Raw genomic sequence first — 23,262 nt, forward strand, 5'->3', positions numbered from 1 at the left:
ATGACAAGATCCTTGCTCCACACTAGCTCAAACTATGTGTCTCTACTATTAGACACATTGTCAACAAACAAGTACAGTATCAGACACACACAGCAGACCAAGAGACCCCACCTCTATGATGAGGGAGTTCATATTGGCTTTGTGAAAACATGGTCTACAGCAATACAGTTAATGAGGGCATTCACAGCGAGGTCATCCATGCCCATGTTGCAGATGTTGGGGTTTCCCCTGACCTCTTGACTCTGTGTACAATGTACAGTGCATGGTTAAGACTTGGATGCTCTGTATGGTTGTCCTTCTGTTGAGTCACAAGCTTCCATGACATCCAAACCAAAGCCCATACCCATACTGTAACCTTTCCCCTGAGCAAAAATAATTCACATTTACAATCCATTGGCCTCTGTCTGTCTCCCGAAAAGAAACTCCTAAACTTACTGTATCTCAGCTGACAGAGGGTTGTTGGCGGGAGAACAAACCACTCAAACTGTCCTAACAAAAGCAGAGTACATTGAGTTTATACAATAAGAACTGAGAAGATCTTTCGCTTGCTGATAGAATGGTACTCTATTACATCCCACTATACGCATAAGAGGATCCAAATTGTTTGAAAATACTCTAAGGATTTGCCTGCTGAGGGAGTTCTGCTGTTAAACTCATCTTAAGGACTTTTGTGTCATCACTGGTAAGATCTATCAAATGCTGAGTTTAGCTATTTTCTGACTGCCCTGAAGGAAAAAAAAGATGAGGTAAATCAGATTGTGGTGAAAGTAGTGCCACCCGGCTGTTAAAAAGCCCATAGCCCACACCACACAACACTTTCACAAACCTACAGAACCTACAGAGATGACTAAAACAACAAACCAATACATCAATCAAAATGGGGAGTGAGAGGCGAGGTTAAAGAAAGACAGTCTAAATTATGTTTGTTTAAGCAGCAAATACTGGCAGCCATGAATGGGTTCCATAAGTCACAGTGACAAACCAGACTCTGCCAGCCCAGCTCTGTAGATGACAGTCATTTACCTCATAAAAACATTTATGTAAATATTCTCTTTTAACAGAGGCAGCCATTCAGCAAAGGAAAGTTTCATCCTCTCCAATAACAGAGAAAATTACAAATGAAAAGCTTACACTACTCATTCACGTTTCATGAACGTCTGTCACTGCGAGTGGTGTGGTTGAGGTCCTGTCCCTTGTGGGGGCTCTAAACGTCTAGCCTCGTGTCAGGTTCCATCTGTTAAAGGTGACATGGCTGAGGAGACAGGTTTTCCCACGGGGTCTGCTACACTATGGTAAACATCAGTCCTATCTGACATGCAGGTTGTCACACAGGGCTCAGCAGGGACAACACTGGGGTAGATGCAGCATATACACAGCCGTTCTGGGAGGTAAACCGCAAGGCAGTGTTACCGCCCCTAAAGCAACAAGCAACTGAATTCCCCTGCGGTCAGCTACCAGAGACAACAGAGGGAAGGCTAGGCCCGGATCCAGTCAGAGAAACGACAGCATAGCCAAAAGGAGAGAGAGAGAGAGAGAGAGAGAGAGAGAGAGAGAGAGAGAGAGAGAGAGAGAGAAAGAGAGAGAGGGAGAAGGAGAAAACCTCCCCCAGCCTGGCATTCCACTGCCTCTCTGATGTAATTGTTTAATAGCTATAGCAGTGACCCAATATTTTCCAGACTAGCACGCCAGCAGCGACTGCAGTGCATTTTTAATGGTCTCCCCAAAAGGACTTATAGATTCTTGTGAAAGTTTGTGATACGGTTGTCCACACCACCCTCCCCTGCAGTATGCCTTGTAAATAACTATGTCCACAGCTCCTAAGGGCACCCTGCTCTGACCTTGGATAAATGACGCATTTTCTCTGTTTGGAAACTTCACTAAGCATCAGCAGGGAGTACTTCACTGATGCTGTTACGAGGGGGGATTCTACGCCTATGCTGACCCTTTAGTATCTTCCACCACCAACTCATTTTTAATGCCAATACAAGTCACTGATGCCAACTTAGACTGATTTCTATTTTCCATTCAGTTTTTAATCCTCTTACAAAAAAAAACGACTGACACATTGCAGCTCAACTTATGTGGAGTTCGAGCTCGGCAGAACATGATGATCGTAGCTTGAACAGTCGTTTCATAAGCTTTCAAGTCCAAACAGACCATTGATTCATTGCCACTTCTAGCGCTTGATTACTGTGAGAGGTCTTGATTTACGTGACAGATTATTAGGTAATTCTGTTTTAATCAATAACTACAATCTCCGCTGATCATTATCATGTACTGTCATGTAACATTGCGTTTTACAACAGTAGAAAGACCATCTGTTGCATGAACAGACACAATTCTGCAGAACACATGTCTGTAGCTGTATTTCAGGTGCACCTTCTGTAATATATAACACATTTGGAATGCCAGGTATTCTCAGTATCTGTATATCCTCAGGACATTCAGCAAGAACAAAGGAGCCCCGTTGTGATTGATGTGCCACACCTCCAGTTGCCAGGCCCAGAAAACATTATATAATCCAGCCATTAACTGCACTCAGGCCAGGCCAATTTATTCCCAACAGGCACGCATGTTTACCTTGTGGAAGCTTCCATGAAAGATTCTCTTCACTTGATCATTGTCAAATGTAACCCTCTGGATCTCCCCTCGTGTATCCTTGTTATAAAACGATATTATTTGGCTGGAAGCTGAACAGAGAAAAAGAGGGAGAGAAAAGAGGTTACAGATAGCTCTCCATGTTGCATTCGGCTTGGTGTCATGCAAAGCTCAGAAATTAGAAACAGGACTAACATCCTCACCAGTGGGGCACTTCATTTATCATAGGGGCCAAGCAGATATGCTGCATGAAGGCTGCCTCACAAACAACAGACTTTATAAGGGCCAGCTGAGTCTGGCTGACTAGAGGATGCTTATGATGGAGGAAGCTCTGTGTGGTGAGTGAGGGAGACCAAAGCAGCCCAGGGCTCTGGGCTCCATCAGAATGCATTAACTACTCTCATCATAAGATGTCAGTACAACCACAAAGAGGTACAGCTGCTTGACATCTACTCACACATCTTCTCCCCTTCCCCTATACCAAGTTAACCTCTTACACGGCCCATCCTCAACTCCTACCACCCACACCCCCAAAATGAAACCCAAGTCAAACTGGAGGGGTGAGCCTTACGATCAATGGTGACCCCAACTTCAGGCTTGTGATCTTTGTTGGACACCTGCCAGATGTCGAAGGCCTCTGTGGGCGTGTCGGGGAGGAGACGGAACATCATGATGATGGTGTAGGAGTGAGGCAGTCCATCAGGGTGGATGTCTCTGTTCAAACCCCCCCAAAAAACAAAAATCACAATGATCATCCAAAGATACAAAACACAGATGGCAGATATTGTTCCTTTGACTGAGAAGGTAGAACTCCAGTGTGACAGGTTAAGCTCACTGGGAAAGTGATCATGTGTAACTGATATCATGCTTAAAGGTCTACATAGGAGACAGTGGATTTGGATGGCTTTGAACTGTGGGGGCTGAGTGAGGCCCGCTCTACGCCAGCACTTCAGATTAAAGTGGAACACAGCTTAAGGGCATGTTATAATCTGTCTTGACCTGCTGGGTCAGCCAACCATTACCTACTTAACAGGATGTCGTAAATCTATTGACCTAGTTTAGAGGGGAATGGGGTCTAACAGTCTGTCTGAACATAGTTGGGCAAGATGCATCATGTTAGCAGCCCGGGCTACTATGTCAAATTGCTAAACAGAAACATAATACAATGTTCTTCCATCATGATCCTAGAGACCCAGAAGGTGTGTACTGCCATATTTCCAGATGTCTGAATTTAAGAGTGTTCATACCAAGAGCCTGCCAATCAAATGCTGTTGGAGGTGTTCCCTTCATACTGTAAATCTTTCAAGTCACACCATTTGAAATAATCATAAATAGACAAATCATGCTCAGCTAAGTATAGTTTTGAACTGATGTACTCCAGCACAATTGCCTGAGTGTGTTTTAATGACTATAATTAAATGCAGATCTATAGGTGTAGGCAGACTTGTGCTGCAACAAAATAATCCTGACAAGTCATTAGCTCCCAAAAGCAACAACAAAAGCAGGGTGTATCATTCAGTGCAACCATCTCAAAAACTTACGTGGTGGGCTGGTTTAGGTAAGCGTTCTTATGGAGTCTGTAGGCTGTATAGCTGTTGAAGGAGCCAGGTTCCATAGAGACTCCATTTATAGAGCCATAGGTCTTCTCTGTCAGGTTGAACGCCTCAAGCATCCTGAAGCCTATAACACAAGATTGGGCAAGATTAAGTGATGGGTCAAGCACCTACCCTGAGTGATGCACTGTGTTTATGGTATACTTAAGTATATTGTGCAGCTGGTCACAATGTAGGACTTAATGATTCATCTGAGTATACTGTGCTCTACTTACCAGGTGATGTGAATCCATTCAGGAAAATCAGGGGACAAGCTATGGAACAATAAACCACATAGATGAGCAACAACTCAGTTTGTCTCCAGCATTTTTATGAGGGGAATTAAATCAATTACTTGATCTAATGAAACTTTAGTTTAGAATGATTACCTACCTGGAATCAAAATACATATTTGTGAATATGTGTTAAGTTACTGTTAACCAAAATAACAACGAAAAAAGCTTACATGATGTTGCAGTTTCGCAAATGAATGTAACAAGGTTGTCTTGAATAGATGCGAAAGCATCAAAGTCATCCACAACAAAGATGTGTCTCTCGCTTGGCTTGCTGCCAATGTTCTGCAATTCAGCATAATCCACATCCGCGACACCGACCACAAACACACTGTAACCTGTGGGAGGAACACACACATTCTCTCAGAAAGCAAACTCTTCTTCAGCACCATGACTGCAGATTGCTGGCAAGCAATAACAACATTTAAAACATCTGCAAGTTGGTAGATGTCTGTCTCCCATTACAGAACAACAAGGATGTTTAGCAATGCTTTGACCGACAGACTGAGCTAACTCAGTCACCCTTACCAGCATGCGCCAGTTTGGCTGCATTTTTCTTGACGTCATCTTGAGAGCGGCCATCTGTTACAGTTACAACAACCTTTGGAACATTCTTCCTCATTCCATTGTTTGGGGCAAAGACCTTCTCCTGAACATGCGTCAGAGCAACTCCTGAAAAAAAATAAAATAATAATAATTTGTGAGGAGCCCAAAAACTTTGAATAGACAACAGTGTCAATCAGTGGATCTTAGGAGTACGCTAGGAATGGGTCCAGCGAGATGTGTTCTAGTCCATTGTAACCCTTAAAATCAGGGACAAGTTGAAGGGAGCTGGGTTTGAGAAGTCTACTGTAGGCTCACCTGTTTTGGTGTTTCCTCCTCTGTAGCGAATCAGCTGGAGTGCAGCGAGAGCGGTGCCCTTATCTTGGTAAGAATTTAGTCTGAACTCAGTCTTAGCTTCATCACTGTACTGCACGAATGACACCTGTTTCCAAAGTCAAGAGATGAGCATTACAAGGATTTACACTATGATCTCATGAGGCAAAACCGCTATTTAAGGTTGTATGTTATGCTAAAACTAACAGTTCACAACAATTTACAGCCTAACAGAGAGTGTTAATCGCTATTTTCAGCACCACAAACCTGCATTCCTGAGGGTCCGATGACATCAAAGGCTCCAATCATACTGAAGACAAACTGCACCACTTTGCTGAAGCTCTCGTCTCCAATACTCCAGGACCCGTCGATAAGGAACACCACATCTGCCTTGGCACCTTTGCACACTGAGGCAGAACAAAAACAACTCGATGAACTGCATCAGACTTCATGGCAGGCCCCAGACTTACAAAGAATACAAAGAATGGCATCATAATTAGAGTCGGCACCTCAAAATAAAATGTCAGCTGGAATCTCACAAACAAAACCATTGAGAAAAAAAATGACATAATGAAGCTATACATGGCAATTATTGGTTTAATTGATCACACTTTCCTGAAAAAACGAACAAAAACAGGGAACATTTGGTCACCAGAAGGGCTGGAAATTAACTGACTTTAATGGCTTTCTCTCTTACAAAAAAAGGAGTTGGCAAAATCAAGTTTTACAAAGACGTAAAACAAGTTTTACATAACACCTAATCAAACAAAGTTTTACCCAACACCTTATCAAACAAACAGATTCTTTGGACAAGTCTGTTTTTGTTTCTCACCACCTATCTTAGTCATACTTAGATGTTCCCATTAAGAATGGTCTGCAGTGCAGACTTGATGGTCTGCAGTGCATATGGTGGCCATTAGTTTACCACTGGCAGCACTCTGATCTTGAGGAAATTAGCCTGCAAGTCTGTGTTTCGGTGAGATCTCAGTTAATTGCATGTTTTCTGATCCTGGTTTATATTAAGTAATACCTCAGTTTAAATAGGCAATCTGGGATTGGTACATCCATTTTTGGACCTTTTAATTATTGACATATAGCCATTGACTCTTAAAGAATTTACCATAACTCATACAGTAAATGCCTCATGAGCTTAGTTCAACTGTCTTACATCATCAGAACCTAAAATTTAAGCTTGTTTGACTCCATTGTTTATAAACAATGTACTTGTAAACAACACTGTATTGCTTCAAAACATGGTTAAAACTATCATTTTGATCTCATGGATGGCCAGTCCTTGTATCCATAGCTCCGTCTATGTATTTGAGAGGGGTTAGATTTCTCCAGCCCCATCCATGTTGTTTAACAAATAAAGTGGTGGGGAGAACACTTTGTTATTGTTTGAATCCCAGATTGGCCCTTTAATCATTTCATTGGACATTCCAATGTCTTTGTAGCTGACAACTTGTTTGGTAGCATTGCTAGAGTTTACATGGTATCAGTGAATGTGGTGCTATAGCATGGGTGTGGTGGATATGCTGCAGTCTATTGTGCTGTACTGTTGATGCCATGTCTGCTTACCAGCCCATGCAGGGGGAATAGTGGGAGGGGGAGGGGGAGTTGGGGCTAGCGTTGGGGCTTCGGTTGGCTTGACCACTTTGAGAGAGAGAGAGAGAGAGAGAGAGAGAGAGAGAGGTAATACATAAACAAACAAATACAGTTAGACAAAACAAGTTAAACAAATTCACATGGCGCAAAGATATTACTTTTGTGAAAAGCACAGGACCAGGCACTCACAGGTTCGCTCTTTGGTGCTGACTCCAGGGCCCTCCAGGTTGGGTGTCTGGACAAAGACAGTGGCACTGTAGAGGGCATCAGGGGAGAGACCATCGAAGCAGTACTGGCTCTGAGCTGCAGTGATGGTGATCTCCTGCTGCCCTTTACTGGAGGCTAGAGAGAAAAATACAAATATGTTATGACATGTGACATGTTGACTTCAAAAACAACTCCATACAATGCTGCTACTCATGGAAATCCCTTGTCTTCTCTCAGTAAACAAATCAAAGTAATGCCATTCATCTGGAATATTCAATAATAACATCAAAATACATGTACTGAGTTATCACGCCACACATCTAATTGAATGTGAACTGTTTTGAGAAAAGAAAGAAAGTTTCGAACATGTGGTGTTTTTGGTTAAAATGAAACCCCAATACCAAGCAATGACCGTATAAGGCAGGATTATCCTCCCAGACACTTCTCCTGAGTTGACCCCCGGCTGTTGAGGCTTTCTCTTGAGCTTGCATTGTCATTCTGATACACTTAATCATCATTTTGAAACCCAGGGATTTTTTTTTATCAGAGACTTGGCAATGATCCTCAACCACTGTTTCCATTCCACTTCAAGACCAAACAATCTACATATTTGCTGACTTTGAAGAACTGCCTAACGCATCTTGAAAAGGTTGCTAGCTTCTCAACCTTGGTGACGACCTCCTGAGAGTGCTCTTTGTAGCAGCTGTCTTCTTACACACGCAAAGCCTACTTAATTTGCCAATCTGTCACTGCCAGGATGGGTAATGACTAACATGTAGATACTTAAGTACTCCAATACTGCTTCCTGTTTTTAACAGTTACCCTGAGTCTATGTGTGAATATGAAACAGATGGATTCAAAGGCCAACAGTAATTAAAAGGATGTAATCTGTTCAGACATCGACACAATTAAAACTTGGTGGTCGGATGCTTTCAAAACTCGCCAAATTCAGCATCCTGCCTGAAGGAATAAACATGGGGAGGGTTCAGGATAAACAGGCTAGTGAATGTCTAGACACAGTCTCAACAGCCAGCACAATCAACAGCCAGCACAATGCTCTTCCAATGTACTCAACACAGTGGAGCGTGTGTCTCTGATAGGTATTATACAGTACACTCTATAGCATCTCTACAGCATCTCTTCTCATCACTTTCTTATTTGATATTCAGTTGTTGAAGTGTCCCACTTATCCAAGCTAGAGGTTCAAACTTACCGTCCAGGGGGTTGAGTTTGATCCGGTAAGAAGTGGCAGCCCTATGAGGATTCCACTTGATGCAGAACTTGTCAAAGCCAACATTGTAGGTCTCAATGTTGGTGACATTCAGGTAGACTGTGGACGGAACAAGGAATGAGTCTCAGACTAAATGAATAATTAAATTGACATTGGTGCATAGCAAGAAAGTGCTATTTCTTATCATCAGATACATACGTGTTGTTCCTTGTCCGACGAGTGCCCCGCTTATGCCACCACTGTATTGGGCAAACACTTTGACATCATATGTGGTGCCAGGGAGCAGATTTTGAAGGGTGTATGATGTCACGTCACCCACAAACACGTCCAAGCTCTCATCCTTATCTGCAGACAGGGAAAAATACAAACTTGATAGTCAAGTGCATGATTGGATTTAATTGAAATTATTCTGCATCATTTTCATTACTGCATCATTTTCATAGGGAAAGTTTGCTAAAAATACATTCTAAATTTAAATGTCTGGTTGGCTGACGAGACAGACTGCATGACCAAACATCATATCAAATAGCTCTAGTTGGGATTAGGGTTTATAGGGGAACCTAAATATAATTGCATGCATGTGGCCCTGACGTCATCTCACCCGCGGGCTGGTAGACCAGTTTGTATCCCAGGACTGGAGACGGCGAAGGGTCCCAAGCCACCCGGAAGCGGGTGTACCACTCATCCGAGACGCGCAGGTTCCTGGGCTCCAACAGGCCAACTATAACCAAGACAGACAGAGGACAGATGTCAACATTCAATAAGTCATGGCAATTACCAGCAACAACAAGGGGGAGCGTGACCCCATTTCCAGGCTAGCCCCCAGTTGCAAAAAAGAACTGCACTGCCATAACTCAGTGGCTAGTCTGCAGCCGCTGCCATTTTTCTCTGCTTCTGTTTATGAAGAGTATGAGTAATACATGTGTTTAGATTGTGATTATTTTTTCATGGTCTTGTTGAGAGAGCTGGGCAATGTGGGTAGCTGCAGCATGAGCTCCCCATTGGAGGGATGCCCATCCAAACCACCTGGCACAGGGGCGCCACGTTCCAAGCCAAATCATAAAGTTTCTATTGTTTGTGTAACTCGGGCTAATGTTCGCCAGTCATTGTTGAGCTTTCCCAGTTTTCTACTGTGAATTCCCAATCCTCCAAACTCAAAATTGAAACATGTTGAATCAGTTGGCTTTTGTACAGTATGTCCATTGTAACTGTTCCACTGTGCAGTGCTCTCACTCTACAGCTCTACAGGCCTGGAAACTCTTTTCACGGAGACCATTGGGTGCGGTGTACACACTGGGCTAACCAGTTCCAAGCCAGTCTTGTATTACTGTACCTGTGCGTCCATTTCCATTCAATGATGCCCCAGGTCCTTCTGCATAGATGGCCTCCACAGTGATGTTGTATGGAGTGTCTGGAAGCAGGTTCTGCAGAATGGCATTGTTTCTGTTCCCTGGAACCACAGTCTGTGTGGCAAAGCAAAAGAAAGTGATGATTGAATGAGAGTTTATTCAAAGAAGGACGGGAATATACACAAAGGGACATCATTAGTAATGGAGGCTATGCACTAATGTAATCTCCTACATCACTACAGAGAGGAAAGGGGTGTAATAAGAAAGGGAGGCTATTGGCAAAGGCTTTACTGTCCCTTAGGAACACTGGGCATTTTCCCTAATGACCTTTTTCAAACTCAGTGCTACGCAATCCTTTAATTTTTCTCCCTTAAGTGGAGTTTGCTTAATCACATGAAACAGCACAGCTGTGCTGTCTTAACTACTGGTCCAGCACTATATTTATGGTCATTAATAATGTAATTATGTCCTCAGTAATAATGTTGATCTAACTGAGCCTTTAATTCATCTTACTAAATCAGCAATTAATAACCTGAGCTGGCCAAGAACACCTCAAAATATGACGTCATACATTACTTTGGCCGAGGGTACCACAGTGAATGGTAGGTGAATGTGAGTGTGGGATTTTTCAAAGATCTTTCTATAGACATGCAGGTTCCAGACTCACAAACTCAGTGATGGGGTCACCAGTGGTGGGGGCGTAGCCGATCTTGTACTGCTGCACGGGGCCCTCTGCATGATCCCAGCCAATAGTCAGAGTGTTAGTGGTGGCATCAAATACGCGCAGGTTCCTGGGTCCACCACGGGGCACTGCAACAGAAACAACTCATGACATATAGTACACATGGGCCTAGCCACCATCACAACAAGGTGTTTTATAGTGCAGTATATGTGTGTGCTTGCATGTGTAACACAGTATAGACACAATAGTATGTGTAAACATGAGTAATTCTGAGTCATACAGTGTCTATTAGTACAAGTCATACAGTGTGTATTAGTATGAGTCATACAGTCTGTAGTAGTATGAATGTTTACAACGTCAGACAGAATACTCACATGTTTTGCCGTCTCCCTTGACTGGTGGTCCCTCCCCATCAGCGTACAGAGCCAGGACACTGACGGCGTATGGAGTGTCAGGGATGAGCATGTCCAGGAACGCATTGTTAATATTTCCTGGAACCAGGACCTTTGGAGTGGGTCACAGGACATACATCACAATGGGTTCCCCATTCAAATGATTCTCTTCAGGCATTACATACTGATCTGGCACTGCTAATGTACATAATGACTTCACTGTTAATCCGTTCTTGTGTCACCTGAGTCGGATGCAGTTGCCAAAGACTAACATGAAATGCTAACAAAGCTTGGAGAGATTAAATGCTAAACAAAGTCATACATGTAGGTAGAATTGATTGATAAACAGTTATTGCTATGAAACGGCTGGTGAATGAGAAGACGTCACTAACAGTGTTCTGTCACTGAACGTGCTTCAGAGGACATGAACTATCTCAGGACATCACTAACAACAGTGAGGTCAACTCTCTTCATATCAACAGAATCATCACTACTGCACGTGATCTATAAGCTGGTCTGGGGGTAATTACATCATGGTAAACACAGCTGCTCTCCGTCTACCATCATCATTAAAGCATATCTCATGAACTGAACACCTCACAGTTGAAAAGGTGATGGACAAGACATGCAGGTTGCTGAAGCACAGTATACAGCATCTTGTACTTACACATCAAAGTCAAAATAAATGTACCCACATTGAAAATGACTAGAGTTAAAGAATTCTTTGGAGAAATAAAGTCCCTTACCATGAGGCATTTTTAAGGCTAAGTGCTACATCAAAGAACACTCTAATCATAAAAACAGCCTTATTATCCAACTAAGGCCTTATGCCCTCAAAACATCAAACGCAGGAATTTTCATCGATGTCTCTCACAGATGTGCATGTGTACATTTTCCTAGCTCCAGTGATACAGTAAAGCTGTTTGTTGGGGCAATTAGCTTTATCTTTCTCCTGTCTTCAAAGATATGTGCATTGGTGCATGAAGTCAACGCTGATAGACAAAGATTAGAAGCCAAAACGTCAGTATTTCCGCATTCATAAACATGTACCTCATTATTAATCATCTAGGAGGCTACTAAACTACACTTTCCTTTCCTGGGGACTCTCCCTTTCTTTCTCCGAGTGGTCTGAGGAGAGTGAATTCTGGAGACCCGCCTTCCGGCCCTCAGGGCACTCTCTCAGTAATGACAGGTTCTGTTTAACAGTGGAGAGAGTGACTTACCGACTCAGCAGGTCTATCTCCAGACAGGGGAACATAGACGACCCGGTACTGCTGCACCTGCCCTGAGGCAGGCTCCCAGCGTACATTCAGGCTGTTGGGGGTGGGGTTGTACACCTGGATGTTCTTGGGCGGCGTGCGGGGAACTAGGGTCAGAGAGGGCAAAGAGAAAGTCAGAGGAGAGAGGGCAGTATGTTGACTTCTCTTACTCAGAAACCCAAAACCAAAACAACTCAGAATTCAATCTACTAGCCCCTACCAAGCCTGCCTGTCCAAAAAGAGAAAGGCAAGATAGCACAAGAAAAATGTCAGGATTAGTAGCCTGCAATAGTGAATTTTAAACAGGATATAGCTCAGTAAAAAAGGGGGGAAACTCAAATGCTGAGCGAAGCTAAGTCTCCAGGAACAAAGTAATTTTTTATAGTGTCTATGCCGAGAGCACAGAGAGAGAAGCAGCACAGTTTGGGTTTATGCAAAAGCCTCTTAACTTCCCTTTTAAACTAAAACAGATGTGCGTATTCTTCTGGCATTCAGCACTTAAGACCAATAAATCAAGATCTAGTAGGTACTGTAGAGTTAGGCTGAGCCACCTTATTCTACGAAAAAAAGATTCAAAGTATGATCTATTTGTCCAAAATCATAAACATGCTACAAGGCATATTCATATCTTCGCATCTTTAAGAAGATTAATCGGTCATAAACATATCCTCACATGTGGCCTGGCATCTGAGCATCAGATATGAATGATAATAAATCTGTATAATACCTCAATACTGAAAACGACAAGGAATTAGCTAATTAAAATAAAATGCCTGACTCCCACTGAAAGTTTTCATATAGGCATTGCTCAACAGAGCCCTGGAACCTCCTGTGGAATCATTATGCACCATAAGCTCTGATATGCTCCGCTGGAATCACAGCTTTCCAATTAACTTCTTTGGGATGGATTTCTGCTGACTGAGCATGGCAAGCCATTTGAGCAGAAACAAAACTGATGCACACAACAGGGTATAAAACTACACAGACACGGGGCAAGCAGCAATTACTAGTGAGATAAGCTACCCCTTTGTTCCATCTATTATTTGGAGGGTGGGGGGGGGGGGGGTTGAAATATGTGTGACTAAAATATTTGTGGTTTCTACTCCTCTCATGGTTGATGTTAACCTGAGTAACAATGTTTCCTTGTGAGGATATCTATTATCCTGAGATTTCTCTGAGATCTGACTTCAACCAAACCAGGTCCAGATTTGAGAAACCACTAAATTGAAACATCTGAAAACCACACGTCTTGATCAAGATAAAAACAATAATGATGATCCGATTCTTGTTGGATGTCCATGGCTTACGTGTCTTTCCATTCTCAGCCTGGCGCAGGCCCTCTCCCTCTGGGTAGACAGGGACCACAGTGACAGTGTAGGGTGTGTCTGAGAGAAGGTTCCTCAGGGTGGTACTGGTCGTGCCACCGGACACTTGCTCCTGTTCACAGAGAGATGTTTGTATTGCATTAGTATACCATTAGAGGTAAAGGAGAGGTACAGTCAGTTGGTGGACTTACCATGTCCTCAGCACCACCGGATGCAGGAACGTAGAAGAGGCGGTACTGGCGCACATTGCCCTCAGCGGGCTCCCAGCGCACCTTGAGGGAGCTGGTTGTGGGGTCAGTGACCTGCAGGTTCTTCACCCCACCCAAGGCCTCTGACAGTAAACAGAACAATGAGTTTATAAAGGAATCACTGGCAAATTATTAATACATTAATAAAAAATAGATACTAATTAATTAATTTGTTATTTTGTCAAGTATTTTATTTCAGAATATCACAACTTACTTGTCTTTCCATTTTCAGACTGGCGTTTCCCTTCCACATCTGCATACACAGGCACAACTGTCACCTTGTAGTCTGTGTCTGGCTTCAGGTTCCTCAGAACTGTGTTAGTTGACATCCCAGAGACCTGGGTCTGTGAGAAGAGAGTTATCAGATAAACAAGGATGTAACGTTGTGTAATATTGGGATAAAACCATTCCAGGAAAGAAAATATTTTCTGTGATTCATTCATCATTTATGCATCATAAACCAAAGTATTCATAGGATAGTATTATATGAGGGGTGGCTTGTCTTCTTACCGTCTGCTCCGGTCCCCCTGCGGCAGGGGCGTAGATGACATTGTAAGATCGCACATCACCGTCGGCTGGTTCCCAGCGCACCCTCAGAGAGTTAGTGGTGGGGTCAATCACCTTCAGATTTTTCACTCCGCCCAGAGGCTCTGAGGAAGAAAGGCACCATGAGCACCCAGGTGCATTGTGACAATTGCCCCTGGTCCTAGCATAGATACTTTTTCTTATGACGACTGATGGATAGATGATTCACTTACTTAGACAAATGTATTTGTTGTAAGTTGCTTTGGATAAAGGTGTCTGCTAAATGCCATAAATGTAATGTAATACATCACTTCCCAATAATAATGCTACTGAGACAAACCAAGTAATAAAATATGAGGTTCTTGAGCAAACGGAAGTTAAGAGACAAAACAATTCACTCACTTGTCTTTCCATTTTCTGTCTGACGGAGGCCATCCACGTCTGGGTAGACTGGAACAACAGACACCTTGTAGACTGTGTCTGCCTTCAGGTTACGCAACACAGTGCTGGTCGTGCCTCCTGACACTTGATCCTGTTCAAGACAAGTCAAGAGCTCTGTCAGAATTATAATGACACAGTCAGCATATAGTAAGCATGACCAAGCCTAACAGTGAAAGTGATGGTACATTATGTTTCCCCTATTCCTGTGTCACATTGTAATTAGTAACAACATTGTATAAACATGTTGTTACATGTTCATTAGGTATTTACCACAAAGTGGTAGAGAGATGGATAAGAGTCCTACCATGAGCTCCTCATCCCCTGGCATGGCCACATAGAAGACCTTATACTGGCGCACGTTCCCCACAGCCGGCTCCCAGCGGACATTCAGTGTGCTGATTGTAGGGTCAATCACCTGCAAGTTCTTCACTCCGCCCAAGGGATCTGAGGTAAAGAGGAGAGACTATGTTAGGCTGTACCATGACACCTAACCACAATGCTGGCATTATCATAAGTGGAGATAATAAGTGACATTGAGAGATGTTCTCAGTGATTGAACCCAATTCAACTCACTTGTCTTGCCATTCTTTGACAGCGACTTGCCCTCCATCTCATGGTACACAGGCACCACTGTTACCGTGTACTCTGTGTCCGGTTCAAGGTTCTTCAGAACAGTCGATGTCACAGTTCCGGCGACCTGATCCTGTTCAAAGCAGAGGGGAGAACATCAGGCGTCAACGGTCCTCAGTCCAACCTAACCCTGTCATGATGTCTAACCTGTGACTTTGAGTCATGAGCTGCTAGGAGATGTACAGTACAGATCACACTCTCAGTGCAGTGGGAGGGTGTTGGTGAGGTGATGAAGTGAGATCATACCACTTCCTGGTCTTCTCCTCCGACTGGGACGTACACTACGATGTACTCCCTCACACTCCCCTCGGCAGGTTCCCAGCGCACGTTCAGGGTGCTGGTTGTGGGGTCTATCACCTGTAGGTTCCTCACAGAGCCCAATGGCTCTGAACACAGAGAGGAAACTCAGCTTTATCGTAACCTTGATTTTAAACCTCATCATATACTGTAGTTGTATAGTTGTGTTTTTTTTTGTTTTTTTTTTACAAAATAATAGGATTCATGTCATATTTTATCTTACAATTTGCTAGTGATTATGACTCGTCTCTGAAAGCCTTGTGTATAATAAGCTGTCATCACTCACTTGTCTTGCCGTTGTCAGCGAGGCTCGGGCCGTCTCCCTCTGCGTACACAGGGACGACAGAGACAGTGTAGGCCGTGTTTGGCAGGAGGTTCTTCAGAATTGTAGAGGTTGTGCTCTCTGAGACTTGCTCCTACAAAGGAGAGATAGAGTCAGACCAATAGAAACTCCAACATAAACACCGAACACTGTATTACATCCACCAAACCCACAAGATAAGCACCATGTACCACAGCTGTTCTGAAACTTTGTGAGTGGATTACAGCACAAAAAAACAGCGCTCCAGTTTCTCTCACCCTTCTGTGGAGTTTATTTTGACAGAATGTTTGATTGAGAGTGAAAGTTATGGCATGTGCCATACTGAACAGGCCAATTCCAAACAGATAAAGAAAACAATGCTTTAAGGATCCTGTTCCACAACACCAGCCAAACCCAAAAAGTAAATTGCATTACTGTTGGGATCACAGAGCTGTTCACACTCTGTTAGCTGAGCTCCCGCCCAGCATGAACTCCATCGTGCCTGTTGTGATGGCATGCTCCCTCGCCTTTCATCACGCCTAACACAGGCTAACTCTAGTCTACTCCTCAGGCTGGGGGTGATGAAAATCCCACTCCACAAAGATGGCGTGCAATGAAACAGGATTATTCTCTCCCACAGGATTGGAAGCCATTATGTTACGCGTTGCTGAGGGAGATGATATTGTCAACAACTGTGACAACTGTGGTCACCATGTACAGTAAGTGTTGAGTTATAGGGGGGGCAGTGGGTGAGTAAAATATCCTTACGACGATTTCAGGTCCTCCTGCGGCTGGCGAGTAGACCACTTTGTAGCCCTGTACGTTGCCATCGGCTGCATCCCAGTTGACAGTGAGGGTCGTGATGGTTGGGTTGTGAACCTTCAGGTTGCTTACTCCTCCCAAAGGCACTGAAAATAAGAATGAAATAATCTCAGATATGGTAGTGATGTGAGAATCTTTCTTCCCCAGTCACTTTAAGATAGCCAACCACTTGTCTTTCCATTGCTACTCACATGTCTTTCCATCCTCAGATTGGCGTCTGCCCTCTCTGGCGGGGTAAATAGGTAACACTGACACTGTGTAAGGTGTGTCCGGCTTTAGGTTTCTCAGAACAATGTTGGTTGTACTTCCTGGAACTTGCTCCTGTTTACAAGCAAATAAATGTGCTTTGTTTAGATAACTGATTAGAGATAAAAGCCCTATATTAATGTTTAATCTGGCAATGTGTATATCTCATGAAGAGTCCCACCGATTCCTCTGTGCCGCCAGCAACAGGTACGAAGAAGATCTTGTACTGGCGCACGGCTCCATCAGCTGGTTCCCAGTTGACATTAAGAGAAGTCATGGTGGGGTCAGTCACCTTCAGGTTCTTCACTCCACCCAAGGGTCCTGGCAAACAAGGAGAAAAGGCACATGAAACCAGTGTCAAACTATGGAGAGGAGAAGCCTCTTTCCTCTTTGTCCGCCTGATACCTCACAAACACTTTTGTTTGACTCAAATAAGTTTTGATTGAAAATGGATACTAGTCAGTTTTTAAAGAAGATGATGTAGAAGTCAGCCAGCCTTACTTGTCTTTCCATTCTCAGAATTTTTCTTGCCATCTCCCTCTGCATACACGGGCAGAACTGACACGGTGTAGATGGTGTCTGGCTGGAGGCCTCGCAGGACAGTGTTGGTGGTGGTCCCAGACACTTGCTCCTGTTAGTCACACAAAGATAACCCAACTGCTCATGTCTGCTATTTATGCAAATAATAAATAAATAATAATACTTTTTTGTTTTTTAAACAAAAAGAACAAATTGTTGTATAATCATGTTATATTAAACATAAAACATGGCAATCAACTTCCTTCAGTCTACCAGTAGTGTAAAAAACAATCATGATAAGAACAAGGTCCAATGCTCTACAGTGTCAGCCAACAGTAAGCTGATGGTGCTCCTACCAGTCCTACCATGGCTTCAGCTCCCCCAGCAGCAGGTACATAGATGACCTTGTACTCCTTCACTTTCCCCTCGGCCGGCTCCCAGCGCACATTCAGGGTGCTCATGGTGGGGTTCACCACCTGCAGGCTCTTCACTCCACCCATGGCCCCTGAGGACACCAAACAAAGCTTTACTGTGTGGGTTGTTCCTTTATACTGATTGAACCTGAGACTGCACAAGGTCTGCATGAAGTTCAAATCTGGCAGCCAATAGATCCACTGCAAGACTGTAAAAGACTGTCTGCCTCATACCTCACAAACACACATCCAAACCATATTACCCATTAAAGTTTTGATTGAAAAATGGATATTTGTCAGTCCTACAGAAGATGATGTACTGTAGAAGTCAGCCAGCCTTACTTGTCTTTCCATTCTCAGAATTCTTCTTGCCATCTCCCTCTGCATACACAGGCACAACTGACACGGTGTAGATGGTGTCTGGCTGGAGGCCTCGCAGGACAGTGTTGGTGGTGGTCCCAGACACTTGCTCCTGTTAGTCACACAAAGATAACCCAACTGCTTATGTCTGCTGTCTTAAAACATACAAATAATAACAGGGGTTTTTTTAGACAGGAAGGAAGAAAGATATGTGTAGCTATAATTATGTTATATTAAAGGGGCAATCTGGGATTGGTACATCCATTGTTGGACATTTAAATTCATGATATATAACCATTGATAATTGAAGAATATAACTTAATGTATAAATGTGTCATGAGCTTAGTTCAACTGTCTTACCTTATCAGAATCCAAAATATAAACTTGTTTTTTCTCCATTGATTGTAAACATGTATGTCATTCTAAACAAAAAATGTGTAGCTTCAAAACATGGTTAAGTCCTACCATGGCTTCAGCTCCCCCAGCAGCAGGTACATAGATGACCTTGTACTCCTTCACTTTTCCCTCGGCCGGCTCCCAGCGCACGTTCAGGCTGCTCATGGTGGGGTTCAGCACCTGCAGGTTCTTCACTCCACCCAGGGGCTCTGAGGACACCAAACAACGCTTTACTGTGTGGGTTGTTCTTTTATACTGATTGTACTGTACCTGAGACTGCACAAGAGGTATCCACTGCATTTATCACACTCTGATCCTAACTATCTCTATTCTGCTGTAATTATGTATGCTTGGCTAAAACTGACAGAACCATGTTGTGGGTGGTCTCTCATCCCTCCTGTAGGTCAGGTGTCTAGAGTTCCTGTCATCAGGGCCACTTACTGGTCTTCCCTTTTCCAGATATGTCTTTGGCCTCTCCGCTGGGGTAGACAGCAGCCACAGTGATGGAGTAAGGGGTGTCAGGGATCAGCTTCTGAAGTATAACACTATTCTTCTTCCCTCCCACCTGGATCTGTTTGGGATGCTACATGTTAGAGTCCTGCCTTTGTCTTAGGGAGGAGAGAGTATATCTCGTCAAAGTAGAGCAATTCATTTGAGTAGAGTGACATGGAGATGACAAGTAACACGACTTCAATGGTTAGGGCTGTCCTCAGCTCTGAAAACAAAACGCCCTCAAGCACACTAGCTCTGCAGTTAGGCCAAGCTGAGTTTTGCTACACTGTCACAGGGAAGTAATCCAAACATGACCAATGTAAACTCCAAGCTCTTATATCAAACCTGACATTTACAAAGTTGCGGAGAATGAACACTGCTTCTCAGGGAGCCCAGGGAACTCTATTAAAGCAGCAACTGAATATCCTAAAATCTGCCAATAATTTTTTCCCTCAATTTCAGTCCTCCAGAAACAAAAGCAGATGTCCCCATGGGTTAATTATGCATACAGTGCCATTTGTATAAACATAGTTTCTCTTTCAAACAACTTACAGCAGAGAACAATGGGATTTCACGCTATTTATTTATAAATAAGCATTTTACAGATTATGAAAGAGAGGGCTAAGTAGTCCTCCAGGACATTACTGTAGATATCATGGATGTACTTGATGTATTCTCTAGACCAATATTTGCAATACATCTTGCCATTTAATAGCACCTAAGCACATCTATCAAGGGCAAAAAGCCATTGGAATTTAACCTTCATTGTGTTTGCTTTCACACTAGCAGTCACCTAGACTACAGTATACAGTTCAAGGACTGTTTAGATACAGGCTTTTTTGGATACCCATTGTACCCAACCAAAGGTCACGAGTGGATTATGTGGCTTATATTAAATCAACAAGTCTGCAGGCCACACCATAATAACAGATGTCCCTATGTGCTTTTAGTGCATTCTAATATCAATAATGTGCTCTGATGAGATCAAGGAGACATGCAACAGTTCGGTCACGTGGTATCATGCTGAGATCACAGTTTAGAATACGGACATATTGTTTACAGTACACTGTCATTACTTCTCACTGACACAATAAAATGTGTAACTCACCAAATTCTTTTCATATAACCGCATTAAACAAAGACAAAAAGTTTCCTTAAGGTATTTCCAAGCAATTTCCGTTGCTGATCACAATTAAGTTATCACATAGGAATGTGGTCTTGGCAGCCAAGGACAGACCTCCTCTAACAACACAAACAGACTGACTATGGGACACACTCATAATCCAAATGTCAAACTAATGATGTGGAGGAAGACAAAATAGCCTGCAATTTCTTTCCCCTTGTCAGTGGGGTGGACATCACTTGCGCATCTCATGGGGGAAGTTATTTCATGTTATAATAAACCAATTCATAAATGCTTTAATATTCTTACACACACAGGGATTTAGCAGCCCTTTGACTTGGAGATCTTTGGCAGCCGTTTTGCTATCCTTGAGCTGATGATCCCCAGATTGTCTTGTGTGATCATAGTGGTTAAACCAGCACAGGCACGTTTCGGAAATCCCCTGCCAAATAGTTTTGCAATGATAACTAATGTTACCACTCTCCCACTGGCCAGAACAAAGAAACGTATATCAAAAGGGCTTAATCAGTCATGGTGGGATTTAAACGGTTGCTGAGGATTTTCCTTCTGTGAGCTACATCAGAAGAGTCAAAAGTGAGGTGGTCATGACTACCTATGACTAAACACTGTGACTCCTCTACTCATTGTACTGCATTGAAAGGGGTATCATCAACCGACTCCAACAGGTCCCTCCTTCAGTCTGAATGCTTAACAGAAACAGATGTTGGCCGCCGTTTCACTTACTGTGTTATTTTTTCCTCCAGCCACAGGTAAGAAGGAGATCTTGTATGTCTGGACGGGGCCTGGGGCGTGGTCCCACTTCACTGTCAGGGTGGTGGTGGTGGCGTTGAACACCTGCAAGTTCTGTGGGGGTCCAGTGGGAGCTAGGAACACACAAATCTCAATTACAATCCATACACCCCTATGGACGGGGTATGATGGTGGTGTCTATACATAATGGCTGCAGGGTATGGAGCAGCTGTTACGACTTCTCCGTAATCACATGGGGTTATAAAGCTGGACGGATGAGGATGATGAGGATGATGAGGATGATGGGGTGAGAAAACATGATGAAGTACACAAATGACTAAATGATGACACAATGGAGTGTAAAGCAGCCGGGAGGCGAAACAAATATGCACATGCAATAACCATTAATCTGATGATTGATGGGAATGTTGATGAGGAATAACATTATGGGATGAGAAATGACATTACAACATGGAAAATGACATCATGACACGGAAAATGACATTAGGACATGGAAAATGACAATGACAATATGAGAAATGACATGACAACATGAGAAATGACAATATGAAGTGAGAAATTATATTATGAGAAATGGTTGACAATGAGGTGTCGGTGGTGGAACATCCGCTGCGGGTGAATATTCACACTTTTGCATTTGAAGCTCTAAGGCAGAGAAATGCACATGCAGTTAAACAAGTGTGTTTCCAACACGTTCATTATTGCCCACATTGCCATTTTATAATAATCATGGACATTATCATGATAATGTCCTTCTCCTTTAGAAATAACATACCAGGTGTAATCATCTTTGACACTAGAAAGAGAGATGTTAAGAGAAAACAAATGTTATTTCAATGTGCACCACATCTGTGTGGTTGTCTGAATGTAAAACATGAATGTAAGTTCGAGAGAAAAGGGAAAGGAAGTGTGGCCTACATGTGCGCTGGCTGCCCATCAGGTCCTCGCTCTCCGACTCATCGGGGTAGATGGCCGTGACGGTGACATCATACACGGTGTCTGGGTCCAGGTTCTCCAGAACATGGACGGTTTCATCACTGTTCAGAATGGCCTAGAGAGGGCGAGCATAAGCCATCACAATCCACTCTGACATTGCTGTAGTGTAGATGTACAAATAGGAGATTTACAATTGGCTGGATAAACATACATATTGGAAGTTGCTATCTCCCTTCTTGGTCCAGCCGATTCGGTAGAGGGCCACGTCAGGGGCTCCGTGTTCCCAGGTGGCCTTGAATGAGGTCTGGGTCACCTCAGACAACTTCAGGTTCTTGGGGGCCGGAACAACATCTGCACACATAGACAGAGACGTGAGGGGGAAACGTGATTACTGTGATGTATTACGAGGAAGTCCTGAGAGATGAGGCAAGGCCATTTCGTCAGCGGGGCTGCTGACCATGTGAGGAACATTTAGCTGCAAGTCTATTTCACTTCACACTGGCCAACAAACTGGTGTGTGTAAGTGTGTGTTGGAAATAACATTTCCACAAGTCATCTGAGAATAATGATGAACAAGGCCCAATGCATTGAGTGATACTGTAGCACACGCAAATGCACACACACACACACACACGCACACACACACACACACACACACACACATACACACACACACACACACACACACACACACACACACACACACACACACACACACACACACCCAAACAGATTTGGTTGGGCTTTGTCCAGATAGGGAGGAGAGGAATAGGCTGATACCAAGAACAGCCTGGAGACGGTCATAACCAAACATACTCATACAGTATCCCTAACCTACACAACTACTCCACAGGGACTGATTTGGCTCATTGATTCAAGGCTAGTTGTCTGGTGAACAGATGACCATAGTCAAATTCTGAATGGTTGAATACAGTACCTGTGATAGCTTGTCCAAGCATTGGGTTACCAGGACCCTCATCATAGACTGGGGTGACGGCAACATCGTACTCAGTTTGAGAAATAAGGCTGCCAAGGTCCAGTGATGTGATATCACCATTGACTTCAACCTGTCACAGTGGTGTAAGAAATCTACGTTTAGAAACAACAATTACAAAGGTTTACTTTGTGAAAACAAGGACAATTACAAAATAAAGTAACTAATATGAATTTACTGTGAGTTATTTCATATGGTATTTGTATAGTGATTACAGCCAGCATTTGTCAATTTAAAAAACTGGGCTCTCAGAGCTTTTAAAAAAAGCCATAGGAAAATCAGCAGAACCTTTGCTAAGAAAAGACGTGCTAAGCAAGTCTTATATTTGTAATTCCAGAG

The 23,262-nt window shown here is 43.3% G+C and overlaps 1 protein-coding gene across 1 annotated transcript in view; it reads right to left on the reverse strand.

Moving 5' to 3' along the window:
- Window positions 1-23,262, reverse strand: part of col12a1b (collagen, type XII, alpha 1b) — a gene marked incomplete at its 5' end in the record, with an annotated part of 59,865 nt that overhangs the window by 10,856 nt on the left and 25,747 nt on the right. The window contains 38 exons of the mRNA XM_083688497.1: window positions 2,581-2,690; window positions 3,170-3,312; window positions 4,140-4,278; window positions 4,427-4,465; window positions 4,657-4,821; window positions 5,012-5,155; window positions 5,345-5,468; window positions 5,627-5,766; window positions 6,938-7,012; window positions 7,154-7,306; window positions 8,385-8,501; window positions 8,601-8,747; window positions 9,004-9,123; window positions 9,736-9,865; window positions 10,419-10,561; window positions 10,808-10,937; window positions 12,049-12,191; window positions 13,392-13,521; window positions 13,601-13,740; window positions 13,872-14,001; window positions 14,168-14,307; window positions 14,585-14,714; window positions 14,928-15,067; window positions 15,197-15,326; window positions 15,500-15,639; window positions 15,837-15,966; window positions 16,620-16,759; window positions 16,865-16,994; window positions 17,101-17,240; window positions 17,421-17,550; window positions 17,804-17,943; window positions 18,194-18,323; window positions 18,677-18,816; window positions 19,049-19,178; window positions 20,967-21,106; window positions 21,912-22,044; window positions 22,141-22,280; window positions 22,867-22,996. Coding sequence (XP_083544623.1) covers window positions 2,581-2,690; window positions 3,170-3,312; window positions 4,140-4,278; window positions 4,427-4,465; window positions 4,657-4,821; window positions 5,012-5,155; window positions 5,345-5,468; window positions 5,627-5,766; window positions 6,938-7,012; window positions 7,154-7,306; window positions 8,385-8,501; window positions 8,601-8,747; window positions 9,004-9,123; window positions 9,736-9,865; window positions 10,419-10,561; window positions 10,808-10,937; window positions 12,049-12,191; window positions 13,392-13,521; window positions 13,601-13,740; window positions 13,872-14,001; window positions 14,168-14,307; window positions 14,585-14,714; window positions 14,928-15,067; window positions 15,197-15,326; window positions 15,500-15,639; window positions 15,837-15,966; window positions 16,620-16,759; window positions 16,865-16,994; window positions 17,101-17,240; window positions 17,421-17,550; window positions 17,804-17,943; window positions 18,194-18,323; window positions 18,677-18,816; window positions 19,049-19,178; window positions 20,967-21,106; window positions 21,912-22,044; window positions 22,141-22,280; window positions 22,867-22,996 — 4,995 coding nt within the window. The remainder of the gene's footprint in view (window positions 1-2,580; window positions 2,691-3,169; window positions 3,313-4,139; window positions 4,279-4,426; window positions 4,466-4,656; window positions 4,822-5,011; window positions 5,156-5,344; window positions 5,469-5,626; window positions 5,767-6,937; window positions 7,013-7,153; window positions 7,307-8,384; window positions 8,502-8,600; window positions 8,748-9,003; window positions 9,124-9,735; window positions 9,866-10,418; window positions 10,562-10,807; window positions 10,938-12,048; window positions 12,192-13,391; window positions 13,522-13,600; window positions 13,741-13,871; window positions 14,002-14,167; window positions 14,308-14,584; window positions 14,715-14,927; window positions 15,068-15,196; window positions 15,327-15,499; window positions 15,640-15,836; window positions 15,967-16,619; window positions 16,760-16,864; window positions 16,995-17,100; window positions 17,241-17,420; window positions 17,551-17,803; window positions 17,944-18,193; window positions 18,324-18,676; window positions 18,817-19,048; window positions 19,179-20,966; window positions 21,107-21,911; window positions 22,045-22,140; window positions 22,281-22,866; window positions 22,997-23,262) is intronic.

Source organism: Argentina silus (genome assembly GCF_951799395.1).
Source record: "Argentina silus genome assembly, chromosome: 17".
In the NCBI taxonomy this organism is placed as follows: Eukaryota; Metazoa; Chordata; class Actinopteri; order Argentiniformes; family Argentinidae; genus Argentina; species Argentina silus.